Genomic DNA, 22,056 nt, shown 5'->3' on the forward strand with positions numbered 1-22,056 from the left:
CCTTCCGCCGGAAGTGATCGCGGCAGGCGCACTTCCTGCTTTCTGTTTTGCCGGATGACGGCGGCTGCGGGCTCGTGTTTTGTTCGGTGACCGCCGGGCTTCTCCTGCGGATTCGGACGCCCGGTTCCCCGCCGGCGGCGCGAACAGGGTGAGCGGCCGACCGCGGCGTTCCTTCTCCTCCGGAGCCTTTCCCGGCTCCCTCCTCCTCGGGGCAACATCAGCCGCGAAATAACGACGCCGCCGCCCCCGGAAACTCGGCTGCTTTCCTAACAACACGTTTACAGCGTTTACCAGACGCCCTTATCCAGAGCGACTTACAGTCAGTAGTTACAGGGACAGTCCCCCCCTGGAGACACTCAGGGTTAAGTGTCTTGCTCAGGGACACGATGGTAGTAAGTGGGATTTGAACCTGGGTCTTCTGGTTCATAGGCGAGCGTGTTACCCGCTAGGCTGCTACCAACCACTCTCTCGCCGTCGTATTGCGCTGCCACGGCCTTGCTGCTGTTCCTTTCTCTTTCGTTCTTTCCTTCCTTTCTTTTTTTTTTTTTTTTAAATGAAAGATGGTAGACCACCGTCGCGACCCATGACTTAATGCTTTGCGTCTGGCAGTTTTGAAAGTGGGTCTTGCCGTGCAAACGAACAACGTCCCGTGTCAAATTCAATGTACAGTCCAGGCCAAAAGTTTGGACACACCTTCTCATTCAACGTGTTTTCTTTATTTTCATGACCATTTACGTTGGTAGATTCTCACTGAAGGCATCAAAACTATGAATGAACACATGTGGAGTTCTGTACCTAACGAAAAACTGTGAAATAAGTGAAAACATGTTTTATATTCTAGTTTCTTTGCTCTGATTACTGCTTTGCACACTCTTGGCATTCTCTCGATGAGCTTCAAGAGGTCGTCAAATGGTTCTCCAACAGTCTTTAAGGAGTTCCCAGAGGTGTTTAGAACTTGTTGGGTTCCAGCTCACCCCAAACCATCTGGATTGGGTTCAGGTCCGGTGACTTATGGAGGTCAGGTCTCCACTTTTTGTTAAGTACGTAACTCCACATATGATCATTCATAGTTTGATGCCTTCAGTGAGAATCTACCAACGTAAATGGTCATGAAAATAAAGAAAACACGTTGAATGAGAAGGTGTGTCAACTTTTGTCCTGTACTGTAACTGTTCATAATAGCAGGGCAAAAGCGTGCAAAGCAATGCGCTGCCTTCATGAAGGTGTCATTTTTTTCGGTGTCACGAAGTCTGGCCATGGAGCCCCTTGTTGTGGACGACGACATCTGCATCCTGAAGCATGAGACGGCGTACGGCGCGGCGGAGAGTCCCGTGTCCGTGTGTGCCGGCGACGAGTCGGTGGCCTCTCACTTCGCCCTGGTCACTGCATACGAGGACATCAAAAAGCGCCTGAGAGACACAGAGCGAGAGAACATGCTGCTCAGGAAGAGAGTCAAGCAGCTGGAAGATAAGGTCAGTGTGGGCCTTTCACGCCGTCCCAGTAAGCCGATCGTAAAGATTCAATTGATAGCGCGCACGTCTCGCAAATCAATCTTTCTTTATTGTGAGAGCAAAGGTGAATTCGAGACGTTTATTACAGCGCTGTTTCTGTTTCTGGCTGCAGCTGTTCAGGCATGAGGCCCCGCCTTCAGAAGGGCCACAGTACGTGAATAAAGCGTTCAGTGCATACAGAGGAATTTACATTGAAAAGGAGGACTTGCAGATGGAGCTGAACAAGGTGGTACGTAATTGGATGTTAATTGAATGTACAGTAGGAGGGGGGCGGTGGCCGCCTAGCGGGTAGGGAAGCGGACTCGTAACCAAAGGGCTGCGTGTTCAAATCCAAGTCCCCACACGCTGCTCCCCGGGCGCCTGTCATGGCTGCCCACCTCTCACCAAGGGTGATGGTTAAAATCAGAGGACACGTTTAACCCCCACACACCCACAACCTTTTATTTCAGGATGTAGGGTTTGGCACTACATAAAAATGTAGAAATTTGTACTAAATATCAGAGAAATGCATGGGCTGTCTACAGCGGGGCACTGGTAGCCTAGCTTTTAAGGACCATCAGCTTCACAGCTGACTCCACATGACCTTTACGGGGCAGTGGTGGCCTAGCCGGCAAGGAAGGATCTCCAAACCGCCAAGGTGCCACTGAGCAAAGCAACGTCAACACACACTGCTCCCCGGGCGCCTGTCATGGCTGCCCACTGCTCACCAAGGGTGATGGGTTAAAGGCAGAGGACACATTTCGTCGTGTCACCGCATGCTGTGTATCACAATGACAATCACTTCACTTTCACATCGGATGAGTCCTTTTAGAGCTGAAAAATGTGATGTAATTTAATGCACCCGCGGTTTTATCTGTGTACCCTAACAGAAGAAGGAAAAAAGCGAGTCAGAAAAACACCTGAATGAACAGCTGCAGACCAAAGAGCTCGAGATTCTGCAGCTGAGGTCAGAACTGGAGACCAGTCAAGGTACCACCAGAGCCTTACAGGAAAATCAACAACTTAACATAATGTTATGTTGATAAAATCAACATAATTCATGTCTTTTTCTGAATTTATACTTGTGTGAAAGAATGGAACGTCGCTCGAATACTTGGACATATATTTGACAGTGACGGCAAGGCCGTGATTACCTGCAGTGTTCCCGTTTTGTGAAACGGTCATCTGTGAGGTTCATTTGTGGTTTTGTAAATACAGTGCTGGGCTGGGATTGTGCATCCACTTGGAAAGCACGTTGCTTGTAAAGATCCTCCTGCCCAAAACCGCTAACTTGTCAAGAAACCTCAGTTTACTGTAACTCCACGCGTGTACAGCTGGGTGATGTGCGGCTTTGCATTCTCTTCAGTGATGAGGAATCTGAACAATGCGCAGGACAACTGGGAGGTGGAGAAAGTGACCAGCGAGCTGAAGATTCATGCTTTAGAGGAGGAGCTGGGGAAAGTGCAGCTGGAATGTCGACGGCTGCAGGAAAAATGCGTAATGGTAGGTGTCACGTGGAGAGGTCACATAAGTACAGTGCACAATGCTGCGTTTTACATGTATTCAGAGACACATTCGAAACTCAAATGAAAAGATGCACCATTTGCAGTCATTGAACATTTTCATTAATTTGGATCTTATTTGTTCACGGTGTGTAATATTCCATTGTGCCAACATGTAAGTAAAGCATACATTTTTTATCATTAGAAATTCATGAGGAGTTTTAAGGGTTCGGCAAAACCATACACATTTCAACAAATTTACTTCCAGGTTAAGTTTTACTTATCAAATGCAAGTAAACGCAGGGACAACATTACAATGACAAAAAAAGTACTCATCTTAATTTCAAATAAACAAAGCTAATAAAAGAAGAAAATAAATTAGCAATATAATTTATTACAAGAAACAGTCTTGTAACAGTCAAGTGTAAGCGTTATAAATTTACAAGAGAAAGGTAAGTAATGAATGAATGATAAAAAAAATACGTAACAATTTACATGCAGATGGGGTGGGGGGAGTAGAACAGCCAGATATAATAAAGCATATTGTTTTGGATTATTATGTTTTTACGAAGCAGAAACACTGAGCACAGCACCTCGACAAGTAGAAGTTGCACATGAAAAGGACCAACCTTCAGGAAGGTTTATATTACTTCCACATTCTGTGCATGTACAGCCCAGTGTATGAAATACCGGTTTTGCCACTTTGCCATAACTTGTACTGTCACGTTTCGGGGTTTTCCTTTCACAAAGCGAGTGTTACGGGCACAACTTTTTTTTTTTGTTTGTTTTTAAAGGTGCTTTTTTGTGAACTTGTCACATGACTGTTAGAGATTAAATTTTTTTTTTCTGAAGAAATGACAATGTATACTTTAGGAATTAAACATGTATGTAACAAACATGGTTATGTGTGGTATTTCTCTTAATGCATAATGTTTATCATAAATATCTCAGTATTTCATCTGGTCTCATTTTTCTTATTCCTTCACTGAACAGCATAGCCCTGGAAAGGCTGTTTCTGACGGTGAACGGATGCAGGATGGTTTGTCAGACGACAGGTGAGTGAATAGTGACACACGAAACCTGATGTAATGGAATCTACTGAGTTCTGTCATATGTGGTGTAATGTTGGTTCTGCAGTTAAGTGAGAGGGGGAATGTCACCATGGGCATGTGTACTGTAAAACACCGTAAAGTGTGAATCTAAGACTTTGAAAATGGATTGATGTATTGATAAGTCAACCTGCATGGACCACAGCATTTCCACTAGAGGGCATCCTAAAGCCACTTTTAAATTAAAATGAAAGATGATGAGAGTGAAGTGATTTGTCATTGTGATACACAGCAACACAGCACACGATGCACACAGTGAAATGTGTCCTCTCCATTTAACCCATTACCCTTGGTTAGTAGTTGGCAGCCATGACAGGTGCCCGGGGAGCAGTGTGTGGGGACGGGATTCGAACCGGCAACCTTCTGATTACGGGGTCGGCTTCCTTAACCGCTAGGCCACCACTGCCCATTAATTAATGAATCAAGTCCTGCCAATGATGAATAATGTAAATGAACAAAAGTAAGACATTTGATAATTTGTAAATGTAAGTGTATAAGCTTGATCAGTGAATGTTTACATATGTTTTTGTTTGTTTATTTATTTTATTGAAATGCTCTGTAGTTAACAGGAAATGAACTACTACACTAAAAATTCTGTGTTATAGGGAGGCATCTGTTATGAAGTCTTATGGAGACCTCTGCAGCGAGATGGCCCATCTGCTCACAGTGGCAAAGTTACAGAAAAACCTGTTGAGGAAACTCCGAGACAAACCAATTCCTTCAGTAAACAGAAGAGGTGAGCGGATGTAACACCAAGCATGAAGCCACACCTGAATTTAGTGAATGTTTCGTGAAATATAACATAACTGTAGGATTTGCTGAGAGCGAAAATTAACAAATATATATGTGTAAACAAACAAACATTGGGGTTTCTGAATGGACAAGACTGTGTGGCTAAATTTTAAATAGTGTTTGAACACAGCGTATAGAGCCCAATGTGTTGTGAAGTCACCATTAACATATTTAATTCCCCTTTAGCATCAGAACATTAACAGGCATTATGAGCCAGTAAGTAATCTTCAGATTTTCTTCTGATACTTCTCCATTTTCTTGACAGCTCTTATTTCTCAGTAAAATGTCTTAATTGGCTGTGTTTCTCAGGGCTCACGCACTAGCATTTACTCTTTTGGGAATTTCATCGTCTTGTATTCAAGAATGAATGGAGATATTTTTTTTCAGGGTTCTTAAACAATTTTTATGACTCTTCCGAATTACTCTAAGGCAAATTTTCATGACCAAATGTGAAGAATTTACGAGAAACTTGTTAAACTAAACAAATGACAACTTAAACGACAGTGTTTCTTCCTCCAAGTTTGTGCTGGAATTTGAAAGCATCTCATGAAGTCTTACGGGAACTATGTCCTTCATTACACATTAATGTGTCAATCAGATTCAAGGACCTTTCCATGAGTCAATTTGTTTATTTCATATTCCAAAACTATTCATGGCCTGGAAAATTCTTTTTTTTCCCAAATTACACAACTTTTCCAGGTTTTAATGATCATAGGAACCACGTTTGTTTGATTAACATTCTACTCACCTCTTTACTGCATGTGTTCATTAATACAGGACACAGCGCTTGACTGTGTGAAGAATAACATGGAAAGATCGCTCTACTGATACAGTTCTAGTTTTCAGTAGTGTTAATTGCACAGATATGTGGTGGTGGAGGTGGTGGTGGTGAGTGGTTAAATCGTGTAATCTCTCAGGTAGCTGTACGAGAATTTGACCAGCTCGTTTGAAAGCCATTCTTTATACGATTACCATTGTGCCCTTTTGACTCCTATGACCACGTGTCACCCCAGGGGAACAGTCAGCAAGAACACAATGGTAATGGCGGTTCTGGATAACAGCATCGGTATTCAGTTTTCATATGAAACCCTTAGACATTGTTTTCTATAAGAATCATTCCCTTTTCAGCTGCTTCAACCGTTCCTGTGCAATGCCTGGATGATGTGGAGAAGAACCAGACAGTGCGAGTCACAGTGCCTCGGCCCCCCAGTGCCCCGCCCATCCCCTCCAGCTCCGGGCGCTCTGCCCCTCCAGTCAGTCCCCCTGTTCTCGAAGGTCTACGGGAAGATTGCTGGCAGGGGCCGTGCCCGATCCCACGTCCCGCACCGCTGGGCAGCCCCGCAGTCACACTGCCACCCCCTCAGCGCATGGGATCCTTGGATGACAGCTCCTGGTCTTTTCCCAGTCCGCCCAGACCCAACGATGTTCTCTTCTGGGAAGGAACACAGCCTAAGAGCCCCAATGCTGACTGGGCCCAGCAATACTGAAACAGAGACTCTGCTCCCCTTCCAGTCATGAGACACCTCACCTGCCTTAAAAGCTCTGCCTCTCTTTGAACCCTTAGCACCTGGGAAGACATACCTCTGTACCTCTGCCACATAAACCTTTACCCAATTTCTTGCCCCTGTGCTTGAGCAACATTTTGAAGAGTTCACCAAAGGGCAGAAGACTTGAATGGACACTGAGGGCATTTCTCAAAGCAGACAGTTCAGAGAGAGAGGTGTGTGTGGTGTGTGTATGTGTGTGTGTATGCGCAGGCGCTCCAGTATGTATATACAGTATGTATGTGTATGTGGGTTTAAAAAAAAAAAAAAAAAAAAAATTCTCATGCAGTGGCTATAAAATGTACTCCATGTTCTTGTAATTTGATTTTAATTTATGCAAATTATTCCTATATATTTATAAATGTTGTCCCACAAAGCATCATATAATGATTGCAAATATCTTTAGTCTGTTTAATTGGTTACACTATTAAGCACATATAATAAATATGATTGATAATTACAAAATAAAGAAAGAAAAAGGGCCAGTGCACAGGCCTGTCTGTAAAAGTTGAAAGAGATAAAACCTTGTATGGCTTTTTCCTCATACCCCTTCCGCCTCATTTCAACTTCTTATATCTGCCCTATTTCTATTTATACATAAATATTTCAATATTTTCACGGCATACAAATGTCGAGAGATTAAATTCCATAGCTGTACTGTACTATAACTGACTTCATGAACACCTTCATGCAATGCCTGAACCTGCCTCTGTAAAGGTAAGAGCTCTAGTGCTCTGTGTGCTTTGGCCCTTCCACTCCCTTTAAACTTAAAAGGTTTAAAGGAAAGCAAAACAGTTGAGAGGAATAAAACAACAACACCAAAAAAAAAAAAAGAAACTGGCGTTATGGAAGTTTTTTTTTAATGATGTTTTTAATGGGAAACAGAAAGGAATACAGGAGAAATCCCTCATTGTCTCAATGCATGTGCCTCATTATTGCATATGCCTTTGTTCTTTATATAAAATTGTATGTTATATATGAAATTAAGATTAACCATTTCAATTGAATTGAAATCAATATTTTAGAATAAAAATAGAAATAAAGGGACCATTTTAGTTTTGAAAAATGACAGATTTAACTGTATTTGTCATGACGTATTTATGTGAAAACCGCAAATGGACAATATGAACATAAGCACAGCAATGATTATAATTTAACCAATACATTCATGTACATCTGAATCTTTTTTGACAGTGATATTTAATGTTTGAATTTGACAAACATGCCTGAATGCATTGCTTAAAGTTCCTGACAGTGGTAAGAACATAGTTGCTATTTTCCTTTTTTTCTTCTCATTTTTCATCTTAATGTGGGCAAATATTTTATAGCCACTGTTATTTCTATCTCCAATTTGACACATTTTTTTGTAGGGCAAAAGTGACACGCTGGAAATAAATCATGTGCTGTTGTGCATTGATACAGACAGGCTTTAGCTTCCATGTGTGATACGGTTTCTTATGGTTAGCATTACCTGTAGGTAGAGCCAGCCGGGGCCTGTCGGCACCCAGCTGTAGAAATATAAAGCAAGAAATCATTAGACGCGATTCCAAAGCTTCCATTATACAAAAAAAAAACTGCCTTACTCAGTCAGCAGCGGCTCAAAAGTGTACGAACCTATTCAAGGTTCCACTGAAATGCATCCTAAGGTGGAGGCAACACAAAAACGCATTCAAAAAGAAAAGGTTGAGCGGTATTCCATCAGTGGTCAGGTTGCATTAAAATGTGTTACTCTTTATAGGCTGTATCTTAAAAGAGTTTCTGATGCATCACAAAATAGTGAATAAGGAAAAGCTGGCATGCTACTTGCGGTGGTTGGGATGGGAAAGTTTTCATACACTTGCATTCATTTACTGAGGCACAGAAGATGTAGTGTATATGTGTGACAGCGCTGAACATGCCCCCTTGTAATACTTTTTATTTGTACCACACGCACCCGCCATAAAAGTACAGCCCAATGTGATGTAGGTTCGCAATAATTAGCCTTCATAAATCCCGTGTCCATGTGATTTGCTGTGACATTTGCAAAAAGAAATGCAAAGCCCACCTGTGCTGGAATTCACTACGACTGCTCGTATGAAGGATTCATGTACGTTCAGGGGAGGGGAGTTGCCGAATTGTTTCGGCAATGTGCTGTGCAGTGTGGGACTATGTTTTTTGGAAGCAATACAAACCGAGGGCTTTCGGGACTTATACATATTGAAGGAAACTATGTTTTTTTTTTGTTTTCTCAGATATGTCTTTACAGTCCTTTTTTAATCTGGTACATCATCAGAAAAGGTTCAACCTGACACCCAGTCCAGTATTTAAAGAAACAAATTCCATTGATTTCTAGATGTATTTCCTTCTCCTGTTTATGTGAGTCCTATCATTAAGTCAGAAATGTGTATAAGGCACAGAGGGCCACTTACATTGACAGATGCAGTTGGTGTTTTTACCTTTGTGACTGTAAAAAGTGTTGTATCTTATACAACTGTACCAGACTTGTGAACCAAAATGCAATGTACAGTAGACACGTGTACTATATTTTAGGATTATTACTCTGAACACTTTGTGATTTACTATTTACATTTAAATAAATCAATGTGATCATGTTCAGTGAGAGCCATTTACTATGAAGTTTGGAATCCAACCAAAAGAGATGAAGGGGGAAAGGGGGGTGTGATGCATTTCAGGCATTACGGTTGGAGAAGTTCGGACCCTTAAAAGTGGACAAGACAGCCAAGAACCTTGACGAAACAAACAAACTGTGTGTGTACAACACTGAAACATACGTTTCGGCGGAAAGCAGGTCATGAACATGCAGTCACAACTTTATATCTATTCTTTTTTTTTTTTTATTTAATTGTCAATTTGTATTTCCACAACTGCATTTACTCACACAATCATGTTTTGGTGCTTGTCTGAGAGAATCATTCATATTAGCAGTAACAAGTCCAGCATATGTTCTTGTGACTTTGGAAAAGCTATGAAACAGGCCATGTTGAACTACCACACACATTAACATCGTAGAATTATTCTATGATATTAAACAAGGGTGGAAGCCCCAACATGCTTTATGGTGCCGATTGATGGAAGAGATGATGATTAGTGGCGCTATGTCTCAAGCAGGCCAATCTCCCACTGGCTTTGTTTCATGCATTATAATTTCATGTATACATTGCTTACAAATGAACGAAAAGAAAAAAATATAATAACAATAAACCAGATCACAAAAGGGCTGCCAGCCCTTGATGCCTGAGAACACAGATCTGACTTAACATTATTCCCCACGGATTCTCCCTGGTGAATACATATCATATCTCTAAGATGTGATTTGTAACAATTTCTATGAATTTTTATCAAGACGCGGCTTTATGATTTACATTTTGAAACAAGACTGAATACAAAGCCACTTTCGCTGCGGCACAGAAATAAGCAATAGGCCGGGCTCATTTCAGAGATGCAACGCTCATTTGCTCGTCCTCCCTGGGTCCGCTGCAGATTCGGCCCCCTGCAAAGTCCCTGCTGACCGTCTCCGGCCCCCAGGCAGACGTCTACATGCTGGTCGGTAGTTTCTGGCTCCTCTTTTTGGCCGGGATTCCCGTAGTCTGGTACTCCAGCTTCTCCTTGATGTAATCCTGTTTGCACTCCTCAAAGAAGGCGGGATCTTTGTAGCTGTTACAGGAAGAGAAGAGTGATGTTAATTTGTTTCTTTAAGCAGCATAAGGTTATGATTGTAACGGAAATGGGATTCTGCGCGTGTTTGGGCGTGAACAGCGCAGCGTTACTCACTGACGTGTGAGGCACTCCTTCAGCGCACTGTTCTCCTCCCGACACTTGAACACCATTAAAAAGCCCGTCTCCTTGCAACAGTGGTTAAACGCTAAAAACAAGACGGTATCAGAATCAGCGGACACACAAAAGAAATGGGTTTAAAAAGAAGACCTGTGGCCTCAGGGGCAACGACCCACAAAAGCCACCTTCCAGTGACAATTTCTGGACGCTGACAGCATGCGGCAAGAAAATGGCCCCATGGGGTCGCAACCCGCAGACCTCTTATCTGTCAAAAAAAACGTACGTTTTCTCCAAAGATGAAAATAAATGACCTCCGTCGCCTCACTTCTCACACTGGAGGGCAAAAATATCCGCGGCAACTTCAAACTGCTGCTTTTATTTTTAAAGCGGGTGCCTGCAAAAGCGGACAGGGGACAGGACTCCCGTCACGGAGCCCTCTACGAGGGACTGGTTTGGTTCAAGGTGGTCCAATAACCCTCGTTTAAATAGAAAATGAAAAGAAGCCTACACAGCACTTCAGAAAACTCTGTTTTCTGAAAGTTAAGGTCTTTGTCGAGCATTAATTGGACTGCACACCTCAGATACTACAAATTAAACGTAATTACTTTTATTGGCATGATCACTGAGTCCTTTTTTTTTGATCTGCATAAAGAAGAGATTGAGCAAAAGCAATTTCAGAAACCAAAAACCTGAAACTAATCTAATCGTCATTATATCTTCTCCCCAGACTCTAATACAAGCAACGTGTTGTCACACTTGACCCGTCACACACCACAGAAATTAGGACAGACTGACAAAAACGGGACGTGCAGGGCCGAATAATAATCTTTCAGACCTGGACATGAAAACAACTAAGACATCAAAAAAAATACAAATAAATACCTGGAATGGGTTTAAACCCACAATAACTTTGGAAAGAGCACCTCATTGAACTGATAAGAAGCCAAAGGGACAGGCATGCTTTATTTGAATAAAATATATATATATATTTTTTTTTAGCTTTCTTTTTTAACGTTCCAGCATGACCTGCACTGCCATGCTCTGCTAAATGTGTGTGTGTGTGTGTCCTTCCACAGGATCCGTGTTATTCCGTCTATTTCACATCGCTCTCTCTCACGGTTGGCCTAGCAACAGTGGCAGCTGAGGGATGGCGTTCGCATCCAAAGTCAATTAAATCTCATCTGATTATGTGCATAAGGATTTTCAGACTCAATCATGTTCTCGCTGGACTGGAAACCTACACCACTGATGTGATTCACAGATTAAACAAGCCTGGGAGACAACAAAGACGGAGCAAGGGGGGCTACAGAAGAGGGAGAGGACCACGGCGACGAGGTCAACGTGCTGTGGGCACGAGGGCCAAGTGATGCCACGTAAAAGGACGACTCTTCACTACTGCTTCATACGGAATATTAACAATTACTTTTCTTGTTTATACGTACTGTTGGCTTTCCCGTTAAGTCCAGCGTAGCTGGTCATTATTTCCACTACATTCACAAATGAACCCGACCAGCTATTTTTAATCTTCCATAGTTCATTTTTCTTCAGTTTTCTGGGATTTGCCTTGCGAAAGTCATTCGAAGAACCAGTCGATGATGATAGTTTATACAGATGGTTCCTAGCTGTAGAACATGGCGATGAGTTACACAAGAAACAGGATGTAGTAAGGTCCTGCGTACAGGGACGTGCAAAAGGAAATCAGAATTTAGCACCCGGCTGATTCTGCTGCCGCGGCGAACAAACGCCCACTGAGGTGCGAAAGCCGGGGGGGGGGGGGGGGGGGGGGGGGGGGGGTTTCCGCCAACCTGAGCAGCTGCTGGGCTTTACTTCTGCTTGTGGGGGTGCAGGCGTGGGGCCTGAACATGGCCGAGAAGGTGCCTGTCCTCGAGGAGCTAACCACTTAAACCAAAGCATGCTCTATGGTTAATTTCAATCGACCAAAGAAGGATTCATTAAAAAGTGAATGTAATGCACAGCACACGGTGACACAACGAAACGTGTCCTCTGCATTTAACCCATCACCCTTGGTGAGCAGTGGGCTGCCATGACAGGCGCCCGGGGAGCAGTGAGTGGGGACGTTTCAGGATTTGAACCCGCAACCTCTCGGTTACAAGTCCAAGTCCTCTTCAGGAGGGTCTGACCAGGTGGCCCAGTTTGCTTTTGTTTTTCCCCCCTCGTGTGATACAGTGCAGTGACACTGGTGTTCTACCAGATTCCGGTTCATTGCAGGCTTGGGTCTTGGTGATTCCTGGGATATTACTGAGCATTCAAACCCATTTCCACTCAGCTGGTGGCCTAGCGGCCCCGTATTCAGAAGGTTGCCGGTTCAAATCCCGACCTTCCCCACACACTGCTCCCCGGGCGCCTGTCATGGCTGCCCACTGCTCACTCAGGGTGATGGGTTAAGTGCAGAGGACACATTTCACTGTGTGCACCGTGTGCTGTACCGCTGTGTATCACAAGTGACAATCATTTCACTTCACTTTTTCCAAACCACAGCAATGTGGCAAAAACAGCCTTGAAAAGTTAGAATGCATTGAGGCATGAGTTTATAATTGAGCTTTTATGTATATTTCTGGACTTCAAAAGATCCTAAATAATAATCTTTTGCAGCTACTTATTTTTAAGATGTGTGTTGGAGCACAGAATTCATGACCACAGTGAGTGTGTATAAACATATGGTCATAACTGTACATGTGCTGTGGAGAAAGGCTGGAGATTTGTTGGGGGATGAGGGCTCTCCATCAACTTCACACAGTTTCACTCTGACTACTATTCTTAAACAAAAATGTTTACCTAAAACCTTCTCTGCACATCGCTCCTTGGCCTTCTCCCTCATCATCTTGGGTATCAGCACGTCGGTCTCCACGTGACGCAACTGGGGCTCTCCTGCGGGCCAGAGGAAATCCTGAGCACGTCCGTATATATCTAGTAAAGAGCTCAAAGCACAAATAAGCGACGACAACGAACGGGCCTACACAGATACCACGCAACGTCGCGCAGGTTCTACATCTGGCCATTGTACATGGTTCATTAATAATGGTCTCCAATGACCAAGTCATACTGTATCGCTGAAATAGGGTGGTAGTAGCCTAGCGGGTAAGACACTCGCCTGTGAACCAGAAGACCCAGGTTCAAACCCCACTTACTACCATCGTGTCCCCGAGCAAGACACTTAACCCTGAGTGTCTCCAGGGGGGGGACTGTCCCTGTAACTACTGATAAAGACCTAGAACTCTCCACACGTAACAATCCCGAATGGAAAGACAGGGAATGATTTAATATGCATTAGTCTGGTGGCCCTCCAGCTCGGGGGTCGTGGATCCGAAGATAACAGGTTTGGCACTTTTATTTTGAAACGCCGCATTTCGCCAAACGCGCAGCGAGCGGAAGGGCGGCTGTGTTATTTAGCGGTTTCAGAGAAGAGAGAAAATCCTCGCCGCTAACTTTGCTGGGCCAAAGGGGACGGACGCGCGGCTCCAGACGCCGCGGCGCGGCGCAGCCTAGCGTTAGCCGCCGGGTTAGCCGCCGGGTTAGCACCGGAAGGCGCACGTCGCGGGAGCGGAGCGTTACGCGGCGTTACGCGGGTCGGCCGACGCGAATACCTGGCCTCGACGCCTCCATTGCGGACGCCGGCGACGCGCGGATCCCGCGACGAGGTCGCGACGAGGTCACGCCGAGGTCACGCTTGTCCGCGTCCGACAGCGCGCGGCAGGAGCGCCTCCTGACATGCGCAGTCCGGCCAGGAAAAGCCACGCACGTCACGTACAGTGACCGTCATATACAACATCACGCACTATAATATAATTATATCATCTTATATTAAAACACATATTATATTATATTATATCACAACATATAATGAAAGTGAAGTGACTGTCATTGTGAAACACTGCAGCACAGCACACGGTGACGCAACGAAACGTGTCATCTGCTTTTAACCATCAAGAAAGGTGAGCAGTGGGCGCCGTGGAGCATTTACATTTACGGCATTTGGCAGACGCCCTTATCCAGAGCCACTTACAACGTGCTTCCGTGTTACCATCGATGAAGTGATCATTTCTGGTTCACTAGGACCCCCAACGATGAATGCAACCTTTTTATTCTCTCTGTTGTAGTTACATGAGTCAGACAATAATAAGGTTACAAGTTAATCTAAATATTCTCTAAAGAGGAAGGTCTGACCTCGAGGGGAAGTTCATTCCACCACCGAGGGGCCAAGACGGAGAAGAGTCTAGATGAGAGTCTTCCTTTTACCTTCTGAGATGGAGGGACCAGGCGAGCAGTACTGGAGGCTCGGAGTATACGAGGTGCAGTGTGAGGTGTAGGATGGTGCTACTCCATGTTTGGCTTTGTACTTCCTTTCCACTTCCTTAACCTCTAGGCCACCACTGTCCCATAATATAACTGCATATAATATAACATATAATATAATGGCACTGTGTCCACCTCAGTTAAAAAGAAATTTGTGCGTGAAGAAGTTTCTTATACTATTGCAATACGAATTTTGTTGGTTTATATATAACTTAATGATATATTTTAATCAATACGAAGGTATTTTACATTTGTAATCAATACTAAGGTGTTTTACATTGAAATGTAACACGTCCATTTAAAAATGAACCTTGATTAACACCCTGAAAGTGCTGGGCTTACGGGTCGCCAGCAGTTGCACTGCACCTGCACATGAAGAGGCAAACAGCGTCTGTAAAGCTGTTTCCCAGCTGCCCACCTGTGCACGATGCCAATTGACAAACCAAAGTGCAAGACGTACTTGACCACAGGGCCATGTGCCGCTCAGCCTCAAACAGCAAACCACAGGATGTGCATGTTTATTATAAAGAGGCGCACCCATCAAGACAGACTCCGCTAAATCACATCAATGCAAGGTGCTTATCTTACAGTCTGTGTGTTTGTTTGCCTGTCTATCACCAGCTCTTGTCTTTTGTCATAAACAAATGTGGGTAGCATGGGGGTGTTGGGTTTCCACTGAAATGTGGCATCACGTAAGGTCTGCTGTAAAATAGGTTCAATCAAGTCACGTTTCTTCTATTTTCTCTTTGTTTGTTAGATATTAATCATAGATATTAATCAATATTAATCAATAGATATTAAGGAATCATTGCTGGCAAGCAAAAAGTTTTGTTGTAACTAAACATAAGACTAAACATATTATGTTGTTCATGTGTTCTTTACTTATTGAGAAACACAAATTAATTGCACATTCAGCCTGTTTCTTGTCAGCTATGGTAAATCATCAATTCAATATTCAGTTTGCAGACCTGGTATGTAGGGGCTGGGCTGGTAGCCTAGTGGGAAACACACTCACATATGAACCATAAGACCCAAGTTCAAATCCAACCACTACTATCATTGTGTCCCTGAGCAAGACACTTAACCCTGACTGTCCCTGTCACTACTCTGGATAAGGTAAATGCTGTAAATGCAAATGCAGAAATAACGGTGATGGTTTTGCACAGACAACATAATTTTTTACTCCACAATCGCCTAACAGAAAGTTTAGTTAAAACATCACAAAGCATGAACTCACACAGCATTGCACTTTCTATATATATATATACACACACACACACACACACACACACATACATACATATATATATACACACACACACACACACACATACATACATACATATATATATATATATATATACACACACATACATACATACACACACACATACATACATATATATATATACCAAAACCCCAAATATATATGCACGCGCACACACACTCACACATTGTGTTTTATTGTGTATGTCTGTGAATCTAAGTAAAAAAAAATATTTATATATTTTTTATGTATTATATTTTTTAACTATGTATTATGTATATTTATGGTGCTTGAGAGACAACAACTGCTGAAACCAAATTCCTTGTGTGTGTGAACGTGATTCTGATTCAGAGCTGAAGTTGAACGTGAATTGTTTGTTTCCATTCAATGTATTTTACATTTTCCTCACAAATTCAAATAAATTCAAATCCTTTTTTTTTTCATATTCACTGGAAGGCGCTGTAAAAGTCAACTGTCTGCCTCAGCAGGAAGTGCCCTGCGACACCTGCCAGAAGCTACCTCTGTGTTTATTTATTCCATCTGACACCATGGCAGGAGGGGGGCGATGCACAGGAGAATTTAATAACAACACATCGCCCTCTTGTCAGGGGTTGCCAAAGCCTGGACTCCAACCTACAAGTCCAATAAACCCCAACAGCATGCGTCCATGAACCTGGCAGAGGGAAGGTTAACAAAGTTAAACCCTCTTATCCAACGCTTCACCACCCAGGCCAAATGGACAGTGGGTATGTCCAGTTCATGTCCTTAACTATATCAATGGCTCCTTCCACGTCTTTCTGGTAAATGTGAAATCAGAGCAAACATATAAAGGTAATAAAGAAATATTTTGAATTGACTTCAAATAGGTGCTGACAAATGTGATTTTAAATCAGGCAATTTAGGATGGTGAAGGGACATTATATCAATCTTTATAGTTTACATTTATGGCATTTACCATATGCCCTTATCCAGAGCGACTTACAATCAGTAGTGACAGGGACAGTCCCCCCCTTGGAGACAATCAGGTTTAAGTGTCTTGCTCAGGGCCACAATGGTAGTGGGTCGGGTTTGAACCTGGGTCTTCTGGTGTTACCCTCTAGGTTTCTACCGTCTACCATAATTGTTTCATATTCTGTATTCTGACTCACTTATTGTTTGTGTGCAGAATTTTAAACACAAACATATGAATATTTAAACGTGTATCTGAACCTACACATTAGATTATCAAGATATTTGCCACAAATAAATAAACAAACAAGTTGTATATGACCCACTGGTTTCCACCTGGTAAGGTCTCTGCTTAGCGCCATCGTTCTCACCATGTCGACCCTCTTCATGACCATACACACCATGATAACATGCCCTATAAAGAGGAGCAGCTTTTGTTTATCTTGGCACTTGCTGGTCTTGGCACCCCAGTGGTGTCAGGATGCATTTCCTCTGAACCAAGTGAGGGGTTGCCACAGAGCCACAATCTGGACCCGCTTCTCAGGCGAGCAAAACCCTTTGACACCGTGGTTTTTAATTAAAATTACATTACGAGTAATCAGCCGTAAGTGCGGGACGGGGCGGCGAGGGGTGGAGTGGTCTGGGTGGAGGAGCAAACTTCTCTGCCGCCACACTGTTGAACAAGTTATGGCATCGCGAGAATGTGGAGGCAACATTCAGATGCTGATGAGACTCATCAGCGACCAACTGAAAAGCAGACATTTCCAGCTTCATTCTCTCTTGGCGGATGTTCTCTCCCAATGTTCGCATGAAATGACCAATTCATGGGAGTGATCAGCAAAGGTCAGAATGGCCAGTGAAGATGTGTGGGCTCTTCACATACAGTCCAGCAGCACAAATCTTTGTAATGGGATACCTCTCAGCACAATAATATCAGTGCAGATGATTTTGACCGATTGCCTGATGTATCGTGAGCATTTAAAATTGTCTTGGAAGGCAAGAACTAGGATACACTTCTGCCAGGACACCTGGAAGGGAAGGATTTCAAACCAGTTGTCACATCTGCGCAGGTGCCAATAACTGTTGGCCAATAAAGTGTCTTCTCTTTCAGAGTCAATAAAGTAGTGGTACTCTTATTATCTCTTATATCTAAAAAATTAACAGTGGTATGCGCTGGACACAATTTCGCTAAATCTTGCTGAAGAAAGACCATAGCCATGAATTAAATGACAATATAACATGAACAACAATGTATTATTATTACAGTTATTTTAAATCACTGATCAGCATTGTGCGCTGGTACATTTTAACATTTTGTACTGTACAGTGATAAGAATGTATTGTAGCAACCTCTTCAGACGGATGACACAGGACAATAAGATCTCCTCAGGCCTTGGTGACTTAGCTTGTTATACCAGGGACGTTTTTTTTTCCTTCGGTGGTCTGCAGCAAAAAAAAAAAAAAAAGGGACTTATTTCAAAAAGGAGCGCAAACAGGAAAACACATCATAGCTGGAAACTTGGACTGCCTGCATCTGAGCATTGAAGTAGAAATGTTAATAAAACTTCTTGGGCAGAAACGAAAAAGACCTGACAAAGGCTTCTTGGCTCCTGCTCAAGTACACTCACCATCATAATTATTAGCTTTATAAAGGCTCTTCTTCTTCCAAAAAAAAAAAAAGTCGAAGGAGCCACCCCGAAAATGGCTGGAAGTAAATTACATCCCTGGCTTTGCATTATGCCCCTTTAATAAGAGCGGTAGCGGTAGATGGCCTTCTTCAGAGGCAGCCTGGGGTTTGCACTAGGCAAGCGGAACAAGGGCAGCCATTCAGTCTCTGGATTTTCAGTATTCATTAAGGCGGTGTCCTATATATCAGCATTTCCTTCATTAGATGGGACTGGTTGGATGTGTTAAAAGGGAAAGGGGGGACCGAGACATGAAAAAGAAGAAAATGATGATGACGATGATGAAGAAGTTATGAATTGAATGAGGAACCATATAAAATCTGCAAGCTCTAAAAACCATGACAGAGAGCAAATTTTAACACTCCTTTCCCTCTGTAATATATTTTCTGGTACCTTGCCTTTTTGCTGTGTGCTTGAATAAGGTTAATTATCAAAAAGAAAAGTTTGCACCTGTTGAAAAGATATCCATCGGCCTCAAGCTTGTTACACACAACAAAGGGAAGAAACTGAGGGGCACTGAGAAAGCCATGAAGAAGCCTTTCAGTTATATCCCTAATGAGAATACCTCTGTTAGAGGGCTTCTGAAAGCAGGCAGAGAAGCAAAAAAAAAAACGAGATATATATTAGTATTTTACCCATCCAAAAATACAAAAAGGGCATACAGTAAATGCCAGGCTCATAATGTGAAGAACACCTTCAAGATCAATATCTTTTTAGAGGAAAAGAATGGCTTCTGAAGGGGCTTTCAGACGTGGGTTGTGTTATGTGCCTGTGCAAATGCAAGATTGTGTGAATGGTGTGTATTTGTGTGGGTCTGTGTGTGTGTTTGTGCAGCAAAGACTGGACAGAGGCACTGTGACATGGACAGACAAGAAAGCCATAACCAGCCCCTAATGTAAAATGCCCATCACCCCTCTCAACATGCTAAAGTGTGAAAATATTTGAAGCCATTTACAGCTTAAGAAAACACGTCCAATTTTGTTCCAAGTTTCTGCCTTTAGGAGGACCCACTAACAGGGACGTGGTCAACAATTTGACCACTCCAAGTCCTGTCTCACTCCATTCCCTGTCCCTTTGATGACCTGTTAAATGGAATGGGACTTGGCTCTTAAATGCGTTAAGAGAATGACAGTTCTGACAGATATTGACACAAACAGACATACACCAATGACCAGTTTACATGTGGGAATTGGACGTTTTCTCCATGTTTGCGTGCTCAAGTTCTCTCACTATGGAAAAGATTCCATCATTTTTGCATACTTAAAATATTCACAAATATCACTTTAATATGAATTAAATTTAACTTTTTAAATACATAGATCAGAGGTATTTGGGGATGGAACATGTTAATGACATGCCAACACTACACAGTCAGCTCCTAAGGGTGTTTAAGCACTGATGGAGCAGTGTAGCTTCAGCATCAAATTCAGCCTTGCCCAGCCATGGAGTAAAGTGAGTGACACAGATTTAATCCGTGGCTCATCAAAAGTAAATCAGCTAAAGTCCTTAAATTTCTTTCTTCAGGAATGCATCCTGAGAAGGGGCAATTTAAGGCATTAAATTCCCTTTTTATTAATTTTCTAGCCTATGTCCAGTTGTACAGGGTGTTGAATAATCTTTTTTTGGTGAACTATGTAAAGTCCTGCATTAAAGACTTTCTTTAAAGTGTTAATCCAACAGTATTTTTACATCTACAATGCAGTTAAATTATTATGATAACAGATAAATGTCACTGATACTCTTTTTGACCTTTCTTCTGTGTTTCTGAAATGGCTTATGGCTCATACCACCATGTTTGGCTTCTTCCAAATTTCACGGCCAAGGCGACAATGCTGTTTTCCATATGCAATTTTAATTATTACACCAGGCATATAAAGGCAAATGAAACACGAGACTCCATTGCAAAATACAATCTGAGGTGAAAATACAGCACCATTTCAACCAATTATCTCAAGCCACCTTTCTCCACAGGACCACAGAGTTTAAACCCTCTGGGTGTTGGCAGATTCCTGGACTGGATTGGCTTGTGGTGCCAAGAATAAATGTGTGTCTTATGGGCATTAAAATAACAAAACCCGTCACCACCACTACCACTCACACATACGGTGGAATATATAGGGTGGTATCTGCCAGTCTTCACAGCATGGAAAATGCACAATGGGTACATGATGTTAGATTAGTGCTAAACTTCTGCAAGGTCGCTGCAGACGTTGATGTGTATTCTGATTTTGCTCTCTGCCCTTTGTTCAGCATTGGCAGCTGTGCCACGGTTTAGTAGAACCTGCGGAGAACATGCAAACAGGTCCTGAACTTGGAGACCGTCCCAGGCCTTCTTACTGTAAACAACTAGCGGCCATGCGTTTCCTCGGCTCACCTCGAGACCCTTGCAGCCATTGTGGCGACTGAACTTGTACACTCTGACACCTGCTTGACCCCACTCAGCATCCCACTCCTCCTCTGCGTACACCCAATACGCCCCCAAGCCCCCCACCCCACGCCTCCATGTCAGAAAAGTGAGAAGTAAGACGGCATCAGATCTATTAACACTTCTGAGCAGGAGTGTGACAGAGCAGGTGCCAGATATTCCGTGTGTGCGCGAACGCCTCCTTTGTCACCAGGGACTGGACTGCTGGCAAGTGCGTGGATGGGGGAGGTGTGCAGTGGGCTGAGGGGGGAAAGGCTGCTAGAAGGGGTGGGAGGTTAGCTGCAAGCAATTATGCCATCTTGACAGTAGGCTTTTACGACTATAAAAAATATTAGGAGCATCCACGAGACCTGTCAGGAAATCCAGAAGCAAGGAAACCACTCGGAATAAAATTGAACATATATCGACGTTGGTACTATCTATTAATTCATTTTTGTTAATTGCCTGGTTGCTAATATATTTTAAAAAATACATCTCAGTTCCATAAAATAATGCATCGGTCTCCTTTTTGGAAGAAGGAAATGGCCACTAAACTGCTTGAGTACCGAGGGAAAGTGCTAAAATATACAGTGAGAAAGAACTGAAAAGAAGTGACAGAATAGGCAGGGAACATGAATGGGGGTTAAATGTGAGACAATTCCAATCTGTTTTTTTTTTCTGCCATGGTGTATTTTCAGTCCTGGTATTTTTAAGCGTTTTAAAATATACACTCCTAAATACATACAAAATGATCTCGGTGTGTACATTTTATGGCATTATTTTATGTGGCAACATATTTGGTGACGTAGATGCAACGGATAAGCATAGTTAAAATAAAATGCGCCTTAAAATGAATTCTAATGCTGGGAATTCATATGCTGGGACTGAAGACTCAAGGAGAGGGCATGCAAGTATGGATTTCTGGTCTACTGAAAACATATTTTCTGTCAAGCTCATGTTCAGTACAGTTGTGGCCAATGCTTTTGCGTTCAATGACCACAATCCTTTATGAGGATTAGTTTAATTTTGACTGCTAATGCTGTGCATGCAATTGATATGGCCATTAGATAGTAGCTGTTCTAGCATTCTAGCGGGGTGTGTGAAGAGAAGAGATTGCAGAGTTGTGAAGAGAACCCCATGCACTTGTAATTATATCCAAAAGTCTACATTGCACTCAATAACAGATACATGATGCATTTCTGTATTAAGTCTAACGTAAAGCCGCTT

At 42.8% G+C, this 22,056-nt stretch overlaps 2 protein-coding genes across 2 annotated transcripts; one reads left to right on the top strand and one right to left on the bottom strand.

Moving 5' to 3' along the window:
- Window positions 1-34: 34 nt before the first annotated feature.
- Window positions 35-9,028, top strand: azi2 (5-azacytidine induced 2). The gene is made up of 8 exons (XM_028980718.1): window positions 35-148; window positions 1,250-1,472; window positions 1,624-1,740; window positions 2,381-2,480; window positions 2,857-2,993; window positions 3,986-4,047; window positions 4,707-4,837; window positions 6,022-9,028. The coding sequence occupies exons 2-8, from the start codon at window positions 1,257-1,259 to the stop codon at window positions 6,378-6,380; spliced, it is 1,122 nt and encodes a 373-aa protein (XP_028836551.1). The 5' UTR covers window positions 35-148; window positions 1,250-1,256; the 3' UTR covers window positions 6,381-9,028.
- A 229-nt stretch (window positions 9,029-9,257) lies between these two features.
- cmc1 (C-x(9)-C motif containing 1) lies at window positions 9,258-13,956 on the bottom strand. The gene is made up of 4 exons (XM_028980719.1): window positions 13,817-13,956; window positions 13,008-13,100; window positions 10,209-10,299; window positions 9,258-10,091 (listed from the first exon to the last, which is right to left on the bottom strand). Exons 1-4 carry the CDS (start codon window positions 13,833-13,835, stop codon window positions 9,971-9,973), a joined length of 324 nt encoding a protein of 107 aa, XP_028836552.1. The 5' UTR covers window positions 13,836-13,956; the 3' UTR covers window positions 9,258-9,970.
- Between the last annotated feature and the right edge of the window lie 8,100 nt (window positions 13,957-22,056).

This window comes from Denticeps clupeoides, chromosome 5 (assembly GCF_900700375.1).
Source record: "Denticeps clupeoides chromosome 5, fDenClu1.1, whole genome shotgun sequence".
NCBI lineage: Eukaryota > Metazoa > Chordata > Actinopteri > Clupeiformes > Denticipitidae > Denticeps > Denticeps clupeoides.

Bases quoted from the DNA above. Each gene is read 5' to 3' on its own strand.
- azi2 (XM_028980718.1), top strand. From the start codon at position 1,257: ATGGAGCCCCTTGTTGTGGACGACGACATCTGCATCCTGAAGCATGAG. The intron at 1,473-1,623 runs GTCAGTGTGGGC...TTCTGGCTGCAG, and splicing joins TCAAGCAGCTGGAAGATAAG to CTGTTCAGGCATGAGGCCCC. The intron at 4,838-6,021 runs GTGAGCGGATGT...TTCCCTTTTCAG, and splicing joins TCCTTCAGTAAACAGAAGAG to CTGCTTCAACCGTTCCTGTG.
- cmc1 (XM_028980719.1), bottom strand. The intron at 10,300-13,007 runs GTAAACATTTTT...TCTTGTTTTTAG, and splicing joins ATGTGCAGAGAAGGTTTTAG to CGTTTAACCACTGTTGCAAG. The intron at 10,092-10,208 runs GTGAGTAACGCT...TTCCTGTAACAG, and splicing joins AAGGAGTGCCTCACACGTCA to CTACAAAGATCCCGCCTTCT.